The following is a 22,724-nucleotide window of genomic DNA, read 5'->3' as shown; positions in this document are numbered from 1 at the left end:
ATCTCCACGGATCCAAGCTAACATAAAATAAACAAATTACAAAAGTCTAACAATTCTTCCCTGAAAATAAGTTGGTCTGGTGCTGGTTGATACCGGTAGAATTAACACGCCACGAGCAGCCGATCGAAAACACGCTGCCTGGGCCTACCGTCATAATGAACTAAAAGCCCCGATCGATCAAGATGGCCAGGCAAGAGGCTTCCTGTGCGCTCGCTCTGCAACCAACCACCACCAGCCCAAAATTTACCACCTACCAGTTTTTACTCCATCAAATAACTAGCACCAGAAATTTCCACTGATGGAAAGTTGTATGAGAACCAAACTATGGTGTAAAACTTGTGACAAAAAGCAAACCTTACTCACCGTTGTCAACTAGGTGCCACCTGTTAGCTGCACTCTTTATCAATGATTTTTCACACAAAACACGTGGAAGAAAACGGTGTCTGCATTCCTTTTTGCGTGGTATCAGAGGGTGTGGATCAATATCGAAAGTTAACACACTTTATATAATAATGCGGAGTTGTCGAGCGTCGTCTTTTCTGGTGTAGCCTTTTGTCGAGGCCTTTGCGGACTGCTGCGCAGGGCGTCACTCTCCCAAGCGACTGCAAAGAAAGATCACTCATGCGATTGGCAGCTGGACTCTCGCGGGCGTTGTCTCAGATCGCTCTTCTGTTTACGAAGCTGTCTAATGCTACGAAGGCCTTGACGAAAGACTAGGGTCTGATGTGCGGGTCCGGATGGCGTACGTGACGAAGCGTGACGGACATGGACTGCGTGAGGCTTGTACTCATCAGTTTGCGCATGCGATTGGTGGTGTGTGTAAGGGGGGGGGGGGGGGGGGGGCCATGCCAAGAGAACAACGTACACTCCGTGAGTTAATTATTTTGCTTCGAGCACGGAAAAGCAAACATCCGGCCATTGTTTTTTGTTTTTAAGGGGGGGGGGGGGTGGGGGGGGGGACTGCCGTTAACCGCACAATTAAGTCAATGTTATTGTTTTGAACACCCAATCAAAACCTACTCTAGTTTAGTTCTAGGCTGCCTTGTGTCGAGTAAAATAACGAGTTTTAAAACAGATTTAGAACATGGGCAACGCAACGAGCGACGCGAAAGGAAAGGCGCAACGCGACGGCCGGGGACGGACGACGGCACGATGTGACGGCGGGCCCCCAGAGACGACGGCGGGTATTATAAGCATGGGGAGGTAGAAATAGTAACGACGCGACGCCGTAGGGGCCGCGGGGCAATAATTATAACGACGCGCGCCGGACGACGGCATGACGGGCGAAGCCAAAACCACCATGAAAAAAAAAATTGAATCCAGGCTTATCTCGTATTGTAGGCCTACATTATAGTAATAAAACACTTTATGAAATGAAATAAATTCCTCTAGGTCCCCAACCGTACGTTTAATGTAGGCGCGGCGTCAAACCAAACGGCATAGTCGCAATCTGACACACTTTTTGTCGGTCGGTCATTTGCCTCATATTGGTCGTCTTAAAGAGGGTGTTCAAAAGAGGGCGCCATCAGGGGGACAGAATCTCCAGCACCACCCAATAATTATTACAAAATCATGACATGGTGAGTCAGGGTAATCCCCATCAGGAAAAATGCAATATCACGCCGCGCTGTACATCACATCTTCACTTTTATCTATCAGTGGACAGACCCTGGAGGTGCTTCAGAAAATCTCATTAATCTGGAGAAAAATTTGCAAAAGGTACGTATCAAACATTTTCTTTTGTATACGCCGCCTCATCTGTTGTTGTTTTGCTGCAAATCGGATTTGTGAAAACTGTAAAAAAAATCTTGTTCACGCGTTTCTCAAAAGTATCATTACAATTTTTGTATATATTTCATACAATTGAATTGAAGTAACATCACCGTTGTTTTGCTAACAAAACGGTTGCTGGCTATGTAAGCACTTTACTCCACACATAAACTGACACCTGGTAGAAGTTTTAGATCGATCGGCCTCTCTGGGTCAGAAATAAATATTTCAATAATGGATGTTTTAATATTTCAATAATGGATGTTTTCTACTATCATCATCATTAGACCGTGTAAGCTTATGTGAATCTGTGAACACAGACGAATCTTACAAGTTTTGTAATGTTCCTTCAAGGGCAGTGGAAACTATTGGTATTAATTTACTCAAGATTATTATTAGCATAAAACCTTTCTTGGTGACGAGTAACGGGGAGAGGTTGAAATATAAAACATTGTGAGAAACGGCTCCCTCTGAAGTGACGTAGATTTCGAGAAATAAGTAATTTTCCACGAATTTGCTTTCGAGAGCTCAGATTTAGAATTATTTTGAGGTCTCGAAATCAAGCATCTGAAAGGTGTTTTTTCTTTCATTATTATCTCGCAACTTCGATGACCGATTGAGCTCAAATTTTCACAGGTTTGTTATTTTATGCATATGTTGAGATACACAAAGTGAGAAGACTGGTTTTTGACAATTACCAATAGTGTCCACTGTCTTTAAAGGAACACGTTGCCTTGGATCGGACGAGTTGGTCTATTAAAAGCGTTTGAAACCGTTTGTTATGAAATGCATATGGTTAGAAAGATGTTTTAAAAGTAGAATATAATGACCCAGCAAGTATCACTCGAAATTGCACGGTTTTCCTTGTACGTCGCGAACTATCACGGTCGGCCATTTATGTGAGTCAAACTGTTGACTCCCATTGGCCGACCGTGTTAGTCGACAGGGTAAAAGGAAAACCGTGCAATTTCGAGGCATGTTTGTGTGGATCATTGTATTCTACTTTTACAACATCTTTCTACCCATATGCATTTTATAATAAACGGTTAAAAACGCTTGTCAAAGACCAACTCGACCGATCCAAGGCAACGTGTTCCTTTAAGATGATGTCCGGTAATGTCAGGATAGCGTGTAAGCATGACAAGTAAAAAACTATTAGTTTATGTCTATAAGTATAACGCTTAAAAGTACCTTAAAAACTTCCAGTAAGTTTAAGCAGGTAGAGAACACAGATGGCGGGAACGTAGTTTTACTTATTCAATTCAATTCAATTCAATTCAAAAATGGTTTATTAAAACATGTCTCGCAGTTAAAAACTGAATTGCACATGTCAACATTATAATATTTGTTTAAAAAAAAAATTACATCAAGTAGAAGTCAATCCACTATGTTAATCCACTCTAAAATTTCAACCAAGGGTTTTCCCCGTAGCACGAAATTGTATGACAAACTCATTGTAATTTGTTTGTTGTTGGCAAACCATCACATTGCAAGGTTACTGCTGTTGAAATATTACACAATCATGGTTGCATTGTCGTTGAGTACAATCAAGAGGTGAAATCTAGATCATTCCTTTTCACGAGGCGAATTAAAGGCACTGAACACTATTGGTTATTCTCAACATAACGTTGTAGCATGAACAACTTACTTGGTATAACGTGCAACGGAGAGCTGTTGATATACTTATTATAAAGTATGTTTGTGATGTGAGAAACGGCCCCCTCTTACTTTTCCATATCATGTACAATACCCGATAAACACACTGGACACTATTGGTAATTGTCAAAGACCAGTCTTCTCAGTTGGTGTATCTCAACATAATATCACAAACCTGTGAAAATTTGAGCTCAAATTGGTCGTCAATGAAAGAAAATATTGTGTGCTTTCAGATGCTTGATTTCGAGACCTCAAAATCTAATTCTGAGGTTTCTAAATCAAATTCGTGGAAAATCCCCCCCTTTTTTTTACTCGATAAAAATACGTCACTTCAGAGGGAGCCGTTTCTCACAATGTTTTATATTATCAACCTCTTTACTCGTTACCAAGTAAGGTTTTATGCTAATAGTTATTTTGAGTAATATTACCAATAGTGTCCACTGCCTTTAAAAGAAGCCAGAGAAATCACTTCCTTTTGCAATGTGCAACTTACATTTAACGTTGGTTTTGATTTTGATAATATTATACAATGATGTATAGGCACATGTTGTACATACATGTACTTTCTTTTGTGGGTTTACACAATCGATGAGGACAATAATTTAACGATGTTTGCATGGAGTTGTATTTCATTTATCTACAGTCTGGATACGGGATACTGACTGGAGTGCAAAAACAGAACTAGCATCTTGTCGGTTGGTATCGGGCCTACTTCTCTCGCGTCGACTATGGCGGCTTACGGCGCAACTTTCAATTTGGTGTAAGTTTTGTTCACTCTACTGAAATAGTATGTCGAGTTAGATATTACTTGGACAAACATGATGTTAAACGGCAGAAATACTGTTACGCATATCGTACATGCATCCATATCCCACACTGTCTTGAGTTGATTTCCTCAGTTTGTTTTTGTGAGTCGCCTTTCTTCTTTGCGTCCTATAATGCGAAACTGTTTTTCTGGGCGCATGAGCGTTGCAAAGTAGCATGAAACGACTGAAATTAAACTATTCAAAAATCTATTTTTGCTGTGCATGTTTTGAGTCAGGGATAACATGGAAATACTTAAAAGCAAACCTGTCCGGAGTTAAAAACATTCATAAATATTATTATCAAAGTTCAAATTTGTATTTTGCATGTTTTTATCGGCACTTTAAAAAACAATATTAATATGTATTTTTTGATTTGGGAGTTGGAAGAATGGAAGTTCAGACCATAAATGTTTTGTTTGATTGTACTTTCAGGTACGAGGTGGTGGAGGAAGAGGGGCAAATAGAGCCAGCCCTAAAGAAACTCCGTGAGCCGGGTGAAGGGCTCCCTCTATTGGCCGTCGACTTAGAGGGGGAAAAACTCAGCCGGGCAGGGGAGCTCGTTATCCTGTCTGCTGCAACAGAGAAACACACTTTCTTGTTTAACATCAAGAAGTTGGGATCCGGGGTGTTCGACAAAGGCCTGAGGGATCTTCTTCAGGATCCAGACCGTCAGAAGTTAATGTTTGACTGCCGCCAGGACTCGGACTGTCTCTGGCATCAGTACAGCGTCAAACTGACCAATGTACTGGACTTGCAATTGATGGAGGTACATTTTTGTCCTTTATAAAGGAGAGTGCATGCATGCTGACACTTGTGAAAGGTTTTGAATGGTTTTCACTTTTCTTTCTACCACCAGGCATGTTTGGTGTCTTGAAGTCTGGAATTACTTCACGTAGTTTTTTATTTGTAGAGTTTATTTCCTGACCAGAGTTACCTATATCTATTGACAGGTCGTTTATCGGGGTGACCACATGAAACAGAACGCCGTTGTAGCAATGCTGGCTTACTCGTCATCCGGGTACCTCCCAAGGGTCAACGGCTTCAAGAAATGTCTCCAGAAGTACAACGTCCAAGACCAAGGCATCCTTCAAGCCAAGGAGCGTGGTAGCCAGGTGATGAAACGTGAAGGGGTCTGGCTTGAGCAACCTCTGCAGAAGGCTCTTCTAGAATACTCTGCAGCCGACGTCATGGGGTTTTACAAACTGTACGAGAAGCTGAAAAGCGTCGTGCGTCTGAACAACCACGCCGTAGTAGAGGCATCGAAGAACTACCTTGAGTTCTTCCGCTCTCGTGCTGTCCGCACCAACGATACGTTCGAGAGGAACGGGTTCGTACCTTGGCGTATTTTTCCAACCACACCGGGCACCGGGCCGATCACCACGTGCCAGAAATGCAGACAGGGTTTCCCGAGTTCTGATTTCAAGCAGAGAGGACAACGAATTTGTCCTGTCTGCATCAAAGTCACGAAGGAAGTCAACAAAGGGTGGTACTAAAAAAGAGCTGCGATCAACGGAAAAGTCTCAACAACGACAGGGAAAAATATAAACAGTTTTTCAAAACAAAGGTACCGTTGTTCAACCTATACATAAGCAAATTTTAGTTTGCTTTTTCAAACTGGTCAACTAGCTTTATATTATTATAAAGTAACACAGGAAGTGTTATATTATTTTGTCATGTCATAAATTGAAACCAAGGCCCAATTTCACAGAGCTGCTTAAGCACATTAAAGACGATATTAAGCGCAACAAAATAACTGCCTACCACTCCTAGAATATGGTTACCATGTCACATGTACAACCTGTGGCTTGTATCTTGCTCATAATATCTGCTAATCAGAAATTTGTTAAGAACTGTTTTGTGCTTAAGCAGCTCTATCAAATTGGACCACGGGTTGGTTCAAATCTAAATTTCGACGAAACAAGCTTTTCGTGCTTTGTATGGGTGCATTACGGACCAGGGTCAAGTCACACAAGTAATCTTGAGAAAAAAGATCAAAACGCGACTGTGAGCCTTATGTTATTTTTTTGTGTTAAACAGCAGAAAGATCAAAGGTTTTATGATGCTCAGACGTTAATTAATTTCAACACATTGACGAAAAACTCTACAATCATGTATAACATTTTATTTCTCACTATTTGTTTAAATTAATACGTTAGTTTTGTTAAAATGAAAGTAGAATACGGAATTTATTTGGAGATGTTTTTCAAGAATTAAATACCCATGCGGGTAATAAGTACTCAAATAATGACCCTCAATGAATCGGTCGAGTTGGTCTTTGAAAAGCGTTTGTAACCGTTTGTTATAAAATGCATTATGATTAGAAAGAGGTTTTAAAAGTAGAATACAATGATCCACACAAATTTGCCTCGAAATTGCGTGGTTTTCCTTTTACTTTGCGAACTAACACGGTCGGCCATTTTTGGGAGTCAAAAATTTGACTCCCATAAATGGCCGACCGTGTCAGTCGACGAGATAAAAGGAAAACCACGCAATTTCGTATGGATCATTATATTTTACAATGACCAACTTGACCGATCCAAGGTAACGTGTTCCTTTAAAACTTACTTGGTTAAGAGCTGTTGATAATGTATACCATTTTCGGAAACGATTGCTTTCAAAGAAACATGGTTTTAGAGGGATTCTAAAAAATAATGATAACATCTGAAACCCATTTCTGCATGAAACGTTTCTCAGATTGTGTAGTCCATTATGGGTTATTCTTCCAGCGTGGACATACCGCTCTTCTAGAGTTTCAGCGACATCTAACAAAATTCCTTTTCAAATGTAGTTTAATTGTATAATTAACATTATTTAAACAGTTCGGCGTCTCCCGCCATTAGCTATGTACAGTATCCGATCGGCCAACATTTTTGGGCCACATCTTAATTCAAGATCAATCTAGATTTCATGTTTTATATAAAGAAAGCTTCAAGATACTTGATTTAAAGATAATAATAAACGTTCCATGATAATGTTGGGTGCATATAGAAGGACAATAATAAAGAAGTAATAACCTGAAATGTAGAGGAATAAAAAGAGACATGTTTACTGATTGAGTCCTCTGTATCGAACGCGTCGGTGAGGGCGTATCGACTTGGTTGGCAAATTAGCATAGACCTTTTCGCAAATACCGGGGCGCGCGCGTAAAGCTTGGAATTAGGTGCATTGTGGTCTAGCTGGTAGCAAAATTTGATGCATATCTATCCCACAATGCACCTCATTCAACAGTCTGCGCTTGCGCATTGGTATTTGCGATAAGGTCTATAGACCTTTTCGCAAATACTGGGGCGCGCGCGTAAAGCTTGGAATTAGATGCATTGTGGTCTAGCTGGTAGCAAAATTTGATTCATATATATCCCACAATGCACCTCATTCAACAGTCTGCGCTTGCGCATTGGTATTTGCGATAAGGTCTATAGCAAGTGGATAAGTTACAATTGCGGTCAGTGAATGGGTGTAAGAATGGAACTATTAAGGAACACAAAAAGGGGTGCTCTGATCTATCACATTGTATATTATTTTAGGACTAAAACAAACCCTTTTCCAGGTGTTTGTCAGAGAATTTGTTTAGGAGTAGGTTTTTGTATTCTTTATAGACATAGGTCTTTACACCAGAATTTGTGCCAGGAACTGTGTTCAATAACTTTTTTTCTCTGTACGGCTATTTTTTGAACGCTCTGTAGCACTTTGCGTCACTCTCCACTATTTCCACCATTTTGGTGGTCCTTATGAATCAACCAAGCAAAATGTAAATTATTAACAAGAATCAAATATTACTATTAGTGGCATATAATAATTCCTTCCAACCAACAACTAAGAAATGAATGAATTACATCAACTTTATGTTTTACTCTTAAGGATTCTACTTCAGGTGTCAAGAAAAAAGAATTACCCGAATAAAAATCAAACATGTACCCTATGGCCGCAAAACACGCTTCCGTTACACGGATTATCTGAATGCAAATCTCACGTTCGATTCTTCATCATTATTTACATCTTTTATCGACAATTTGAATGCATTGCCATTTTGTAAAAAAACTCATGAATATTTTGTAACCGAATTTTGTTTTTATTGGTTCAATATTTGTACTCTTACGGCTTGAAGTAAAACTATACCACCTAAGATAACAAACCGCTTTTTTTGTTCGGATAATTCACGCGACCTTCGTTTTTTAAAACTATTATATTTGATGACTTTTTTGGATGATCCGTTATTCTTCATTCCTGTTACACATTTGGAGTCATGTTTTAGTTTGTTTTGTAGCCCCAAAACAGCTGAAGCCGATGTGTCCCTTCAATATTCATCTTCGTAGTCTTCCACGTAAAAGTAGTCTTCCACGTTAAAAGTCGTAATCGGATTCACGATTCCTGTTATCCTTTCTATTTTGTTGAACATCCGCCACATTCTTAACCTTCCTGCAGACTGGGCATTTCTGTACCCCTTCCCGCTTTTGTGTGTTTGTGAAGTCCGCACTGGGAAATAGGCGCTTGCAACCCACGCACTGGACTTCTTTGCTATAATAGCTCTGGAAAATACGCCAGGGCAGGAATGGGTTCCCTTCGTAATTATCGTAGGAACGGTCTTCTTTCAATCGGTAGAAATCGACATATCTATTCGAAACATCTCGCAGTAAATTCAGAATGTTCCCTGTTTCGCTCAGTACTTTGTACAAGCGCAGCATGCCGATTACATCGGCTGCAGCATACCGTAGAAATGACTTGTCTAGAGGTCGGTGCAACCACACACCATCCGAGTGACTTTCCAATCCTTTCTTTGCCTCGATGAGATCTTCATCTTTGACGTAGTCTTCGAGACATTTCTGAAAGCCTAGAACTCTTGGAACATCTAGAACCTGTGTGTTTGTACTAAGGGGCAACTGTTGATGGGTTGATGCATCACCTCGGTGGATGACCTGCAGTGATTTGTGTTGAATAGAAAAACAAGTTGACACAATTATTATGAAAAACCTTCTTTGAAACACCTTTCATGGCAGTATGGAAGGGGCACACTGTCTTCTTGGGCACATTGGGTTAAAACAAAATTGCTTGTTATAAAATGAGTATGGTTGGAAAGATGTTTTAAAAAGTAGAACATAATGATAAAGTCCCCCGAAATGGTGGTTTTCCTTTTCTTACTTCGTGAACAATCGCGGTCCGCCGCGGCCGTTTTGTTGAACCAATGTTCGGCGTTTATAATCAATAGAACACACAAGGGACCAGCTTCATCTAACTGTATACTAACTGTATTGTAAGTTATTCAAGAAACAATTTGTTTTGTTTTACCTCCATCAATTGCAAGTCCAGTACATTGGTCAGTTTGACGTTGTACTGATGCCAGAGACAGTCCGAGTCCTGACGGCAGTCAAACATCAACTTCTGACGATCCGGATCCTGAAGAAAATCCCTCAGGCCTTTGTCGAACACCTCGGCTCCCAATTTCTTTATGTCGAACAAGAAGGTGTCGTTCTCCGTTGCAACTGATACGATGGTGAGCTGACCCTTCCGGCTGAGTTTCTCCCCCTCTAAGTCGACGGCCAAGAGAGGGAGTCCTTTACGGAGTTTCTCCAGGGCTGGCTCTATTTGCTCTTCTTCATCCACGACTTCGTAGCTAAAAGTACAATCAAACAAAACAATGAGAACTGAAACTCCATCTGTCCAGTTCCAAATTCAAACATTATCATTTTGTTCTTTAACGTGATGGACAAAACTCTCTAAATGCAAAAGAGTGAAAAGGCACTCTTTGAAGAGCCATATGAGGGACAACTCTTTTTCGAGTGGTCTTCCACTATTTTAGATTGAAGTTTGCATCTTTTTGAGTGATTTTTCACTCTGTCCCGGAGTGAAACCCCTCTAAAAGAGTGAAATAACCCCCACTCTTTTCGTGGAGCCATATGATGAGGGACAACTCGAAATGGAAAGAGTGGTGTTTTTCACTCTTTTACATTTAGAGAGAATGCTCAGCCCATCATGTGGAGTTTGCCTCAAATGACTCTCTCTCTCACCCGGCACTGGCTATTCAGTTCAACAACTGAACAAACGATGCAACTAAAAGATGCTCAATGATAAGGGGAATTTTTTTTTTAACTGGAAATAAGAGGCCGGGAGCCATTTTTCATGAAACGTTACCTTCTTCGTATAATTCCACTTGCGCAAAGTTTGTTGTGTAATTAGCGCACAACTTACGCAATCATTAAAATGTTGTACAGTTAGTGATGAGCTGACGAAATGGTTGCGAAATTTCATGGAATTGGCTGCCAGTATGCATGTATTCTTTATGCGAAATATTGTCATAACTATATTTTCATATTATTTTCATAAATAACTTATTCGTCGCTTCTCAACGGTTTAATCTTCAAATAATTCCGGCCCCTACCTTAATCCTTCTGATGTTGAGGCAATTTTGAGTTTCTTCGTAGCGGAACTTTCGTCTTTTTTGCCGTCCAACTCTTCACCTGGAAAATTAAGATTTGAAGCGCTTAATAGATGTTAAACTGCAATCGATGACTTTCAAGATAAGCCCGACCATTATAATAATTTATTGCAGATCACAGCCGCAAAATTCCACTCGTCATATCAATAACAAAATGTTCTTTCAGAGCCAACACTCCCTCAAAAGAGATTTTACACATGGTTGTGCCCGCAAGTTTACTACATGTAATCATATTTATATTTACAGTTACTCTTATTCTCTACATCATGCAAAGCTGCAAACACCATTTAACAAAATGTTTGTAACTTGTTTGCGATGGAGCGCGGCCATCTTGCTTTACTCATAAAAAATAAAAAATAAAACAAAAAACAACTCACCACTTGGTCCAGCCTCCGCACCTCCACATTTTCTCTTTTCACCCCTCTCTGCCTCCGCGACATCTTCGGGCAATTTTCCCTCTGACAAATCGGTAGACTCTTTCTCTGTGTGTTCTCCATCGCTCTCCACGATCTCCGGGGAGCTGTTGATCTCGCCATACACCTTCTCGTCGCTAACTCTATTCGACGCAGCGAGATCCATAGATATAAACTACGGAATCAACCACCAATTATTATATAGATTGTCGATTAATTTTATTGATCAACTTATTAGAAAACCAGTTTTTGATAGATTATCGATTTATCTGAATTTTTCAACTTTTTTGGAAATCAAATCTTGATAGATTTTTGATAGATCTCATTTATTTTACTTAATGAAAAATACAAGCTATCGATTAATCCGATATTTATTCAGCTTATTGGAATACAACAAATTGGTAGATTATCGATTTATCTTCGGATGTTCGTATACTATGCAACAGTTGCACTTAGAAACTATTATTAAACATTTTCTCACCAATCACATTTCCACACAGTTCTGTAATAAGGCAGTTCTAGCTATTTCCAAAGTCTCAAACACAAAAGATCAAACTCAACTGAGCAAAAGTCTGGAAAATTACTGGCTTTTTACTGATAGTAGACCAGCCAAACTTTAAAAAGTGCTCTAGAAAAAAAAACCACGGCATAGTTTGTTAATGGCTGGCATCCATGCTAGATGTATGGATCATGGGCTCGGGAAGACGATTAGGGTGGATGCCCAGCTTGATTTTGAATTTTAGGGTCATTTTGAGGTAAAAAGGTCAAAAAAGGTCAAAAATCAATATTTTCAAAATTTGTATCAAATGTGTTCACATTTAATAGATCTATCCATAAAATGTATTTTTAACTTTATGTTGATACTACAAACCTATGTAATTAACGTATAAACTTTGACCTTGTGCACAAATGTATAGCAAAACGAAGTGTAAAAGTGTGATTATCTTGAAAAGGGTGCATTTTGAGTACACCAATTGTTTTTGCACTCCCCATCCCCATTGGTGCATATATTGGTTTCAAACAACTTTTTTTGAAAGGTAAATATACCCAGGCAGTTTTTGAGAACAAAAAATAATTCAAATACCACCTTCATGTGGGGTCTTAACGACTCATTTTAAGGTCAACATTTCAAATTAGGCAAAAAATTTGCATTTTTGAAATTTTCACAAAATTTGACCGCAAGTAATAGATCTATCCATAAAATGTATTTTAAGTTAATGTTGATATGCCAAACGTATGTAATTAACGAATTAACTTTGACCTTGTACACAAACGTATAGAAAAGCAAAACGTAAAAGTGTGATTATCTTGAAAAGTGTAAATTTTTAGTATACCAGCTTTTTGTGCACCAAATGGTGCATTTATGTGTTTCAAACAATTTTCTTTTTTAAGATTAATGTACACAGGCAGTCTTTCGAGAAAAAAAATCTCAAATACCACCCTCGTGTAAGGTCATATTGAGGTCAAAAAGCGCCAAAAATGTCAAAATTTAATTTATTTTTATTTTTTCGCCAAACTTTACCCCAGGCGGCAGATCTATCCATAAAAATAGTTTTATCATCAAAATGACATGCCAAGTCTGTGAAATTATGAGTTAATCCTTTGTCTTGTACACAAACTCATAGGAAAATTAAATCTTAAATTGCAATTTTCTCAAAAAGTGCGTATCTTGAGCATATTACAGTGTTTTTGCACTTTCTATCCCAGCAATGCATATAAATGTTTGAAAACAATTTTTTGGTAAAAGATAAATATACCAAGGCAATCTTTAGTTTAAACTAAATTCATATTACACCTTCTTCATTGGTAAATTGAAACAAGAAATGCGTATGCTGATTCATGCAATTACTGTATAGTTTGACTTGCTAAACAAATGCGTGTTTGTATCAAAGTTATTTTAACACTCCTAATCTTTCCAAGTACATGTACGCAGTTAAAGGAACACGTTGCCTTGGATCGGACGAGTTGGTCAAAACAAAAGCGTTTGTAACCGTTTTTTATATAATGCGTATGGTTGGGAAGATGTTTTAAAAGTAGAATACAATGATCCACACAAGTTTGCCTCCAAATTGCGTGGTTTTCCTTCTACTGTGCGAACTAACACGGTCGGCCATTTATGGGAGTCAAAATTTTGACCCCCATAAATGGCCGACGTGTTAGTCGACGAATTAAAAGGAAAACCACGCAATTTTGAGGCATGTTTGTGTGGATCATTTTATTCTACTTTTACAACACCTTTCTACCCATATGCATTTGATAAAAAACGGTTACAAACGCTTTTCAAAGACCAACTCGACCGATCCAAGGCAATGTGTTCCTTTAAATACTCAACTTTTATTAGTGAATTTACAAAGTTGAACATTCTTTTTGCAGTTAATTGTTGTTTTTTCCTAGGTAGGCCTATATATTGTAGCTACGATGGGGGTATGGGGTATCGTGCAGTGATACATTGTATACTTTCTTATATGGAGTGCCATTATTCAAAGCAAACTCCAGAGCTACATGTAACCAGGCACACCGAAACCACTACAGCTTGACATACTTTTATGCCAAGTTTCTTTGAAGAAAGAATTCTCACTACTCTTCAGGCACTAGCAGACAGCAATGACAATCTCATCACTTTGATCAATCAGTTTGTGGACATAACACAGGTCAGAAACATTCCATCATCACAGTTGCCCGGTCACTACATGTATACACCTCAGGAAGAAATGAACTTAAACGGGCAAGTCCAAAGTTTGAGATTTAAATCTTTTTCAAGGGAGGACTATTGTCTACTTAAACAAATTCAACAAGCACTCCAGAATTCCAAACTCCCAACTGTGGTCTCATTACATTGTGATGGTGGAGATTGAGATCCAGGACTCGGAAAGACAGATACTTGATCACCAATCTGGGAGCTTTTTCCGCAATGCTGCCGTCCCCATCATCTATGACCACAGTAACTTTGATCGATAGGGATGTGTTCATCTGGCAAATATGAAACTCCTCAAGAACACAGAGATGTTGATGATATTTAGAAGCTTCCATAAGAAACCGTAAGATTTGATGTGTTCCGACTAAACCAAACCTTTGCGAAGACGATGACACAGACTCAGATATTGTGAGAGAGATACCACTGGTATCTTTGACAACCAAAGACATTGCACCAGTTGATGTGGTAAAGTGATCTTCTAACAACTCCAGATCATGGAACGCAGTATATAATAACCATCTGGAAGCACCGTCTGCTTCAAGAAACTGATGGTTTTAGTGACGCCCTGAAGAAAACATAACGCAAAAACTTTCTCTGATCTGTACAATGCAAATGTTTCAACCAAACGAATTATGTACGGTACAAAAGCCTATCAAAACGGACAGAAAGTTACTGCAACAATTGCTCAATGCTGCCACTGAAACCTACAACCTGGTCTTGATCGCTGGATTGGAGAGGGCTCCACCAAGGCAGTGACACTGTCAAAGAGACTGGGAAAGAAAAAGCCAATTCGAAAGTTCATCGATAGACCGGGGTTCCACTCCTACACGTCATGTATGGGCTATTGAACAAACCTAATCTCAAGTTCTTGTCAGACGTTTTTGTAGAAAGGGCAAGGGTCTACTGGAAAGATGAGGAATATTACAGGCGGGGGTTCCTTTATGTTACGGAAGCCATGGTCCTTTAGGAGAGATGACGTTTTTCAGGTGGAGAAATGTCACTTTAGTGTGTTCAAAAGCGTCAGAAACCTGGAAAGAAATGCACATTAATTACTACCCAATACTTGCAGTAACTGAGAGACTTGCCAACCTGTAAGGCAGCTTACATGCTCTCACATGCCTCTTCTACATGACAATTGGGAAACGAAAGTCTCCGAAAAGCAAAGTTAATATGTGTCAAGGGAATCGGCCGTAATGGAGAACTTGTTCTCATTGAGCAGTTTGGTAACACTTGTGCACCTTGGTATAAAATTATCAACCTTGTCAGGCTCCAACTCTTTGGTAAATAAGGCGAAAAAGTGTCTGGAGATGTTACCGCCAACAAGAGATGCACTGAAACTTCACACAGCATAAACAAGGAATACATGGACGTCTCATCTCTCACACTGACACAGACACACATGAGCTTAAAAGACTACCCCTATCTCAGATGCTTGATTTGAGCTAGTTTTATAAGTGCGCAAATCTTGGAAAGATTGGGAGTGTTAAAATAACTTTGATACAAACATGCATTTTTTGAGCACGTCAAACTATACAACTACTATATCAAACTAATTGCATGAATCAGCATACGCATTTCTTGTTTCAATTGACCAATGAGGAAGGTGTAATATGAATTTAGTTTAAACTAAAAACTGCCTTGGTATATTGACCTTTCACCAAAAAGTTGTTTTCAAACGTTTATATGCATTGCTGGGATAGAAAGTGCAAAAACACTGTAATATGCTCAAGATACGCACTTTTTGAGAAAATTGCAATTTAAGATTTAATTTTCCTATGAGTTTGTGTACAAGACAAAGGGTTAACTCATAATTTCACAGACTTGGCATGTCATTTTGATGATGAAACTATTTTTCTATGGATAGATCTGCCGCCTGGGGTAAAATTTGGCGAAAAAATAAAAATAAATTAAATTTTGACATTTTTGGCACTTTTTGACCTCAATTTGACCTTACACGAAGGTGGTTTTTGAGAATTTTATTTCTCGAAAGACTGCCTGGGTACATTAACCTTTAAAAAAAAAATGTTTGAAACATATAAAGGCACCATTGGGTGCAAAAAAAGCTGGTATACTAAAATTGTACACTTTTCAAGATAATCACACTTTTACGTTTTGCTTTGCTATACGTTTGTGTACAAGGTCAAAGTTAATTCGTTAATTACATACGTTTGGCATATCAACATTAACTTAAAAATACATTTTATGGATAGATCTATCACTTGCGGTCAAATTTTGTGAAAATTTCAAAAATGCAATTTTTTTGCCTTATTTGAAATTTTGACCTTAAAATGAGTCGTTAAGACCCCACATGAAGGTGGTATTTGAATTATTTTTTTTCTCAAAAACTGCCTGGGTATATTTACCTTTCAAAAAAAGTTGTTTGAAACCAATATATGCACCAATGAGGACGGGGAGTGCAAAAACAATTGGTGTACTCAAAATGCACCCTTTTCAAGATAATCACACTTTTACACTTCGTTTTGCTATACATTTGTGCACAAGGTCAAAGTTTATACGTTAATTACATAGATTTGTAGTATCAACATAAAGTTAAAAATACATTTTATGGATAGATCTATCAAATGTGAATAAATTTGATACAAATTTTGAAAATATTGATTTTTGACCTTTTTTGACCTTTTTACCCCAAAATGACCCTAAAATTCAAAATCAAGCTGGGCATCCACCCTAATCGTCTTCCCGAGCCCATGATCCATACATCTAGCATGGATGCCAGCCATTAACAAACTATGCCGTCCAAAGTGTAATTTTACACTTTGGCTGGCCTACTATGACATCATTTTTGTTTTTTCCTTCAGATTACAAAGAATTTGTTGATTTATTCTCAAACCTTTTGTTTTTGTTCTGTCCAACATTAGAGTCGTTCGTATGAATGGCATAAACCGACTAGTGGGTTGATGTGCACTAACTTGCGCAGAAGTGTACACCCATTATTATACCCAAATCACCTAATCATCGAGTTCTTAAAATCACGACACCGATACCCGTTTAGGCCGGAGACTTCCCAGTCATCTTTAACAAACATTAACAAGACTTGAAAGGTTTGCAAGGTGGAAAGACTTTAACATAATAAGTTAGTAAGTAAAGTAACTCAGTACATACCTTTGTTTTCCTGTCCTCGGAAGAAATTGCTCGACCAAATTCGTGAATGGTATTTTATACTTTTATTTCCTGCTGGCACAAAGTCCTACGGGCTTTGCATACGTGTCGCGACGTGTCGGGGAAAACCGACTCATGTGAACAAAGCGTGCGAAGTTCAACATCAACCGTTGTCAGGCAGTGATGCGTAACATAGTTTTCAGGGATTTCCAGAATCTATATTGAGCACGCAACATTTTAAATGTGCTATTTACTATTACCATATTTTTTAGACGTAAACTAATTCATATCATGTTTTAAAGAGTATAAAAAACACATAATATACTTTGTTTGTTTGTTGGGGAGGGTCTATGGGTAATTGTTGGAAAATCATCCCTATAATTATTTAATATGAAATAATATAGAGTGAATAAGCTGTCCCGTCAATAAGATATGAATGCAGAAAACAATAAAAAGAAATTGCAAAGTAAACTATACAACCACTGGCAAACCAATTAATACAAAAAATAGAGGCCGACATGTTTTAGTCTGGTCCCTGTAGCTTAATAGACTAACCCTATCTACGCTCATTACCTACATGTATGTTCAGAAACCATACAATTATTACTTCAAATGGAACAAAATGGCGCCAATTAATTAATAAGTGTCGGTTTAAAGGACTTTTTTAAATCTGTTGTTCAATTATTGTTGATAATTTACATAATGCTTGGTTAAACACGAATTTGGACACATCCAGGCTCCAACAGCACCATCCTGTGATGAAACACGGTGTGATAATAATCTGTCATCGGCGGAACATCTGGTCTTCGTCGCTGTATTGATTTGCACTCAAAATTATTTTCATATTTTATTGTTCTTTCAATTCCCGTATCCTCAAAAACAAAAACCCTTGATTCAAAACAAAACCCACATCAAAACAAAAGGAAGTACCACTAGAAGAGCGGTATGTCCACGCTGGAAGAATAACCCATAATGGACTACACAATCTGAGAAACGTTTCATGTAGAAATGGGTTTCAGATGTTATCATTATTTTTTAGAATCCCTCTAAAACCATATTTCTTTGAAAGCAATCGTTTTCGAAAATGGTATACATTATCAACAGCTCTTACCAAGTAAGTTACACGTTATGAACACGTTACCTTGGGTCGGTCGAGTTGGTCTTTGAAAAGCGTGTGTAACCGTTTGTTATAAAATGCATAGTAATGGTTTGATAGATAAATAAGTAGAATATAATGATCCATACGAAATTGCGTGGTTTTCCTTTTATCTCGTCGACTGACACGGTCGGCCATTTATGGGAGTCAAATTTTTGACTCCCATGGCCGACCGTGTTAGTTCGCAAAGTAAAAGGAAAACCACGCAATTTCGAGGCAAATTTGTGTGGATCATTGTATTCTACTTTTAAAACCTCTTTCTAATCATAATGCATTTTATCGGTTACAAACGCTTTTCAAAGACCAACTCGACCGATTCAAGGCAACGTGTTCGTTTAAGGGTCATTATTTGAGTACTTATTACCCGCATGGGTATTTAATTCTTGAAAGTGTAAACATCTCCAAATAAATTCCGTATCCTACTTTTAGTTTCACAAAACTAACGTATTAATTTAAACAAATAGTGAGGAATAAAGTTGTATACATGATTGTAAATTTTTCGTCAATGTGTTGAAATTAAGTAACGTCTGAGCATCATAAAACCTTTGATCTTTTTGCTGTTTAACACAAAAAATAATGCTCACAGTCGCGTTTTGATTTTTTTTTTCAAGATTACTTGGGTGACTTGACCCTGGTCCGTAATGCACCCATACAAAGCACGAAAAGCTTGTTTCGTCGAAATTTAGATTTGAACCAACCCGTGGTCCAATTTGATAGAGCTGCTTAAGCACAAAATATTTCTTAACAAATTTCTGGTTAGCAGATATTATGAGCAAGATACAAGCCACAGGTTGTACATGTGACATGGTAACCATATTCTAGGAGTGGTAAGCAGTTATTTTGTTGCGCTTAATATCGTCTTTAATGTGCTTAAGCAGCTCTGTGAAATTGGGCCTTGGTTTCAATTTATGACATGACAAAATAATATAACACTTCCTGTGTTACTTTATAATAATATAAGGCTAGTTGACCACAGTTTGAACAAGCAAACTAACATTTGCTTATGTATAGGTTGAACAACGGTACCTTTGTTTTGAAAAACTGTTTATATTTTTCCCTGTCGTTGTTGAGACTTTTCCGTTGATCGCAGCTCTTTTTTATTACCACCCCTTGTTGACTTCCTTCGTGACTTTGACGCAGACAGGACAAATTTTTTGTCCTCTCTGCTTGAAATCAGAACTCGGGAAACCCTGTCTGCATTTCTGGCACGTGGTGATCGGCCCGGTGCCCGGTGTGGTTGGAAAAATACGCCAAGGTACGAACCCGTTCGCCTCGAACGTATCGTTGGTGCGGACAGCACGAGAGCGGAAGAACTCAAGGTAGTTCTTCGATGCCTCTACTACGGCGTGGTTGTTCAGACGCACGGCGCTTTTCAGCTTCTCGTACAGTTTGTAAAACCCCATGACGTCGGCTGCAGAGTATTCTAGAAGAGCCTTCTGCAGAGGTTGCTCAAGCCAGACCCCTTCACGTTTCATCACCTGGCTACCACGCTCCTTGGCTTGAAGGATGCCTTGGTCTTGGACGTTGTACTTCTGGAGACATTTCTTGAACCCGTTGACCCTTGGGAGGTACCCGGATGACGAGTAAGCCAGCGTTGCTACAATGGCGTTCTGTTTCATGTGGTCACCCCGATGAACGACCTGTCAATAGATATAGTTAATTCTGGTCAAGAATTAAACTCTACATATAAAAAACTACGTGAAGTAATTCCAGACTTCAAGACACCAAACATGCCTGGTGGTAGAAAGTAAAGTGAAAACAATGCAAAACCTTTCCCAAGTGTCAGCATGCACTCTCCTTTATAAAGGACAAAAATGTACCTCCATCACTTGCAAGTCCAGTACATTGGTCAGTTTGACGCTGTACCGATGCCAGAGACAGTCCGAGTCCTGACGGCAGTCAAACATCAACTTCTGACGGTCCGGATCTTGAAGAAGATCCCTCAGGCCTTTGTCGAACACCTCGGCTCCCAATTTCTTTATGTCGAACAAGAAGGTGTCGTTCTCCGTTGCAACTGATACGATGGCGAGCTGACCCTTCCGGCTGAGTTTCTCCCCCGCTAAGTCGACGGCCAAGAGAGGGAGCCCTTTACGGAGTTTCTCCAGGGCTGGCTCTATTTGCTCTTCTTCATCCACGACTTCGTAGCTAAAAGTACAATAAAACAAAACACTGAGAACTGAAACTCCACCTGTCCAGTTCCAAATTCAAACATTATCATTTTGTTCTTTAACGTGATGGACAAATTAACTCTCTAAATGCAAAAGAGTGAAAAGGCACTCTTTGAAGAGCCATATGAGGGACAACTCTTTTTCGAGTGGTCTTCCACTATTTTAGATTGAAGATTGCATCTTTTTGAGTGATTTTTCACTCTGTCCCGGAGTGAAACCCCTCTAAAAGAGTGAAATAACCCCCACTCTTTTCACGGAGCCATATGATGAGGGACAACTCGAAATGGAAAGAGTGGTGTTTTTCACTCTTTTACATTTAGAGAGAATGCTCAGCCCATCATGTGGAGTTTGCCTCAAATGACTCTCTCTCTCTCACCCGGCACTGGCTATTCAGTTCAACAACTGAACAAACGATGCAACTAAAAGATGCTCAATGATAAGGGGAATTTTTTTTTTTTAACTGGAAATAAGAGGCCGGGAGCCATTTTTCATGAAACGTTACCTTCTTCGTATAATTCCACTTGCGCAAAGTTTGTTGTGTAATTAGCGCACAACTTACGCAATCATTAAAATGTTGTAGTTAGTGGTGAGCTGACGAAATGGTTGCGAAATTTCATGGAATTGGCTGCAAGTATGCATGTATTCTTTATGCGACATTGTCATAGTTATATTTTCATATTATTTTCATAAATAACTTATTCGTCGCTTCTCAACGGTTGAATTTTCAAATAATTCCGGCCCCTACCTTAATCCTTCTGATGTTGAGGCAATTTTGAGTTTCTTCGTAGCGGAACTTTCGTCTTTTTTGCCGTCCAACTCTTCACCTGGAAAATTATGATTTGAAGCGCTTAGTAGATGTTAAACTGCAATCGATGACCTTCAAGATAAGCCCGACCATTATAATAATTTATTGCAGATCACAGACGCAAAATTCCACTCGTCATATCAATAACAAAAATAATGTTCTTTCAGAGCCAACACTCCCTCAAAAGAGATTTTACACATGGTTGTGCCCGCAAGTTTACTACATGTTATTATATTTATATTTATAGTTACTCTTATTCTCTACACCATGCAAAGCTGCAAACACCATTTAACAAAATGTTTGTAATTTGTTTGCGATGGAGCGCGGCCATCTTGCTTTACTCAAAAAAAAAAAAAAAAAAAAAAAAAAACTCACCACTTGGTCCAGCCTCCGCACCTCCACATTTTCTCTTCTCACCCCTCTGTGCCTCCGCGACACCTTCGGGCAATTTTCCCTCTGACAAATCGGTAGACTCTTTCTCTGTGTGTTCTCCATCGATCTCCCCATACACCTTCTCGTCTCTCACTCTATTCAACGCAGTGAGATCCATATATATAAACTACGGAATCAACCACCAATTATTATATAGATTGTCGATTAATTTTATTGATCAACTTATTAGAAAACAAATTTTTGATAGATTATCGATTTATCTGAATTTTTCAACTTTTTTGGAAATCAAATCTTGATAGATTTTTGATAAATCTCATTTATTTTACTTCATGAAAAATACAAGCTATCGATTAATCCGATATTTGTTCAGCTTATTGGAATACAACAAATTGGTAGATTATCGATTTATCTTCGGATGTTCGTATACTATGCAACAGTTGCACTTATAAACTATTATTAAACATACTAAGTTAGAAAGTAAAGTAACTCAGTACATACCTTTGTTTTCCTGTCCTCGGAAGAAATCGCTCGACCAAAAATTCGTAAAATGAAATGGTATTTTATACTTTTATTTCCTGCTGGCACAAAGTCCTACGGGCTTTGCATACGTGTTGCGATGTGTCGGGGAAAACCGACTCATGTGAACAAAGAGTGCGAAGTTCAACATCAACCGTTGCCAGGCAGTGATGCGTAACATAGTTTTCAGGGATTTCCAGAATCTATATTGAGCACGCAACATTTTAAAGGTGCTATATACTATTACCATATTTTCTTTAGACGTAAACTAATTCATATCATGTTTTAAAGAGTATAAAAAAACACATAATATACTTTGTTTGTTGGTTGGGGAGGGTCTATGGGTAATTGTTGGAAAATCATCCCTATAATTATTCAATATGAAATATAGAGTGAATAAGCTGTCCCGTCAATAAGATATGAATGTAGAAAACAATAAAAAGAAATTGCAAAGTAAACTATACAACCACTGGCAAACCAATTAATACAAAAAATAGAGGCCGACATGTTTTAGTCTGGTCCCTGTAGCTTAACAGACGAACACTAACTACGCTCATTACCTTCATGTATGTTCAGAAACCATAAAATTATTCCTTCAAATGGAACAAAATGGCGCTAATTCATTAATAATTGTCGGTTTAAAGGACTTTTTTTAAATCTGTTGTTCAATTATTGTTGATAATTTACATAATGCTTGGTTAAACACGAATTTGGACACATCCAGGCTCCAACAGCACCATCCTGTGATGAAACACGGTGTGATATTAATCTGTCATCGGCGGAACATCTGGTCTTC

The 22,724-nt window shown here is 38.6% G+C and overlaps 3 protein-coding genes across 9 annotated transcripts in view; 1 reads left to right on the top strand and 2 right to left on the bottom strand.

Annotated features, from left to right (window-relative positions):
* Positions 1-580, bottom strand: part of LOC139952756 (melanotransferrin-like) — a 29,351-nt gene extending 28,771 nt beyond the window's left edge. The window contains exon 1 of the mRNA XM_071951979.1: positions 364-580. The gene's annotated coding sequence lies outside the window, so the exon portion shown is untranslated. The remainder of the gene's footprint in view (positions 1-363) is intronic.
* Positions 581-1,603: 1,023 nt separating this feature from the next.
* On the top strand, positions 1,604-7,252 carry LOC139952313 (piRNA biogenesis protein EXD1-like). Of its 2 annotated transcripts, none has more exons than XM_071951409.1 (4): positions 1,604-1,719; positions 4,070-4,186; positions 4,665-4,998; positions 5,183-7,252. In XM_071951409.1, exons 2-4 carry the CDS (start codon positions 4,155-4,157, stop codon positions 5,723-5,725), a joined length of 909 nt encoding a protein of 302 aa, XP_071807510.1. In that variant the 5' UTR covers positions 1,604-1,719; positions 4,070-4,154; the 3' UTR covers positions 5,726-7,252. The 2 variants fall into 2 exon arrangements, with proteins under 2 accessions (XP_071807510.1, XP_071807511.1); XM_071951410.1 differs by having other exon boundaries at positions 1,680-1,719; positions 4,049-4,186.
* A 144-nt stretch (positions 7,253-7,396) lies between these two features.
* Positions 7,397-22,331, bottom strand: LOC139952312 (piRNA biogenesis protein EXD1-like). 6 transcript variants are annotated; one of them, XM_071951405.1, is made up of 6 exons: positions 16,894-19,139; positions 14,625-14,798; positions 11,040-11,250; positions 10,606-10,684; positions 9,516-9,840; positions 7,397-9,145 (listed from the first exon to the last, which is right to left on the bottom strand). In XM_071951405.1, exons 3-6 carry the CDS (start codon positions 11,239-11,241, stop codon positions 8,573-8,575), a joined length of 1,179 nt encoding a protein of 392 aa, XP_071807506.1. In that variant the 5' UTR covers positions 11,242-11,250; positions 14,625-14,798; positions 16,894-19,139; the 3' UTR covers positions 7,397-8,572. The 6 variants fall into 6 exon arrangements, 5 of the variants coding, with proteins under 5 accessions (XP_071807506.1, XP_071807508.1, XP_071807509.1 ...); XM_071951407.1 differs by having other exon boundaries at positions 14,696-14,798; XM_071951408.1 differs by lacking the exon at positions 14,625-14,798 and having other exon boundaries at positions 9,516-9,750; positions 9,799-9,840.
* Positions 22,332-22,724: the final 393 nt, after the last annotated feature.

The sequence above is a fragment of the Asterias amurensis genome, chromosome 20 (assembly GCF_032118995.1).
Source record: "Asterias amurensis chromosome 20, ASM3211899v1".
Taxonomy (NCBI): Eukaryota; Metazoa; Echinodermata; class Asteroidea; order Forcipulatida; family Asteriidae; genus Asterias; species Asterias amurensis.
The sequence above is the reverse complement of the archived record's forward strand: the minus strand, read 5'-3'. Positions and strand labels throughout refer to the sequence as shown.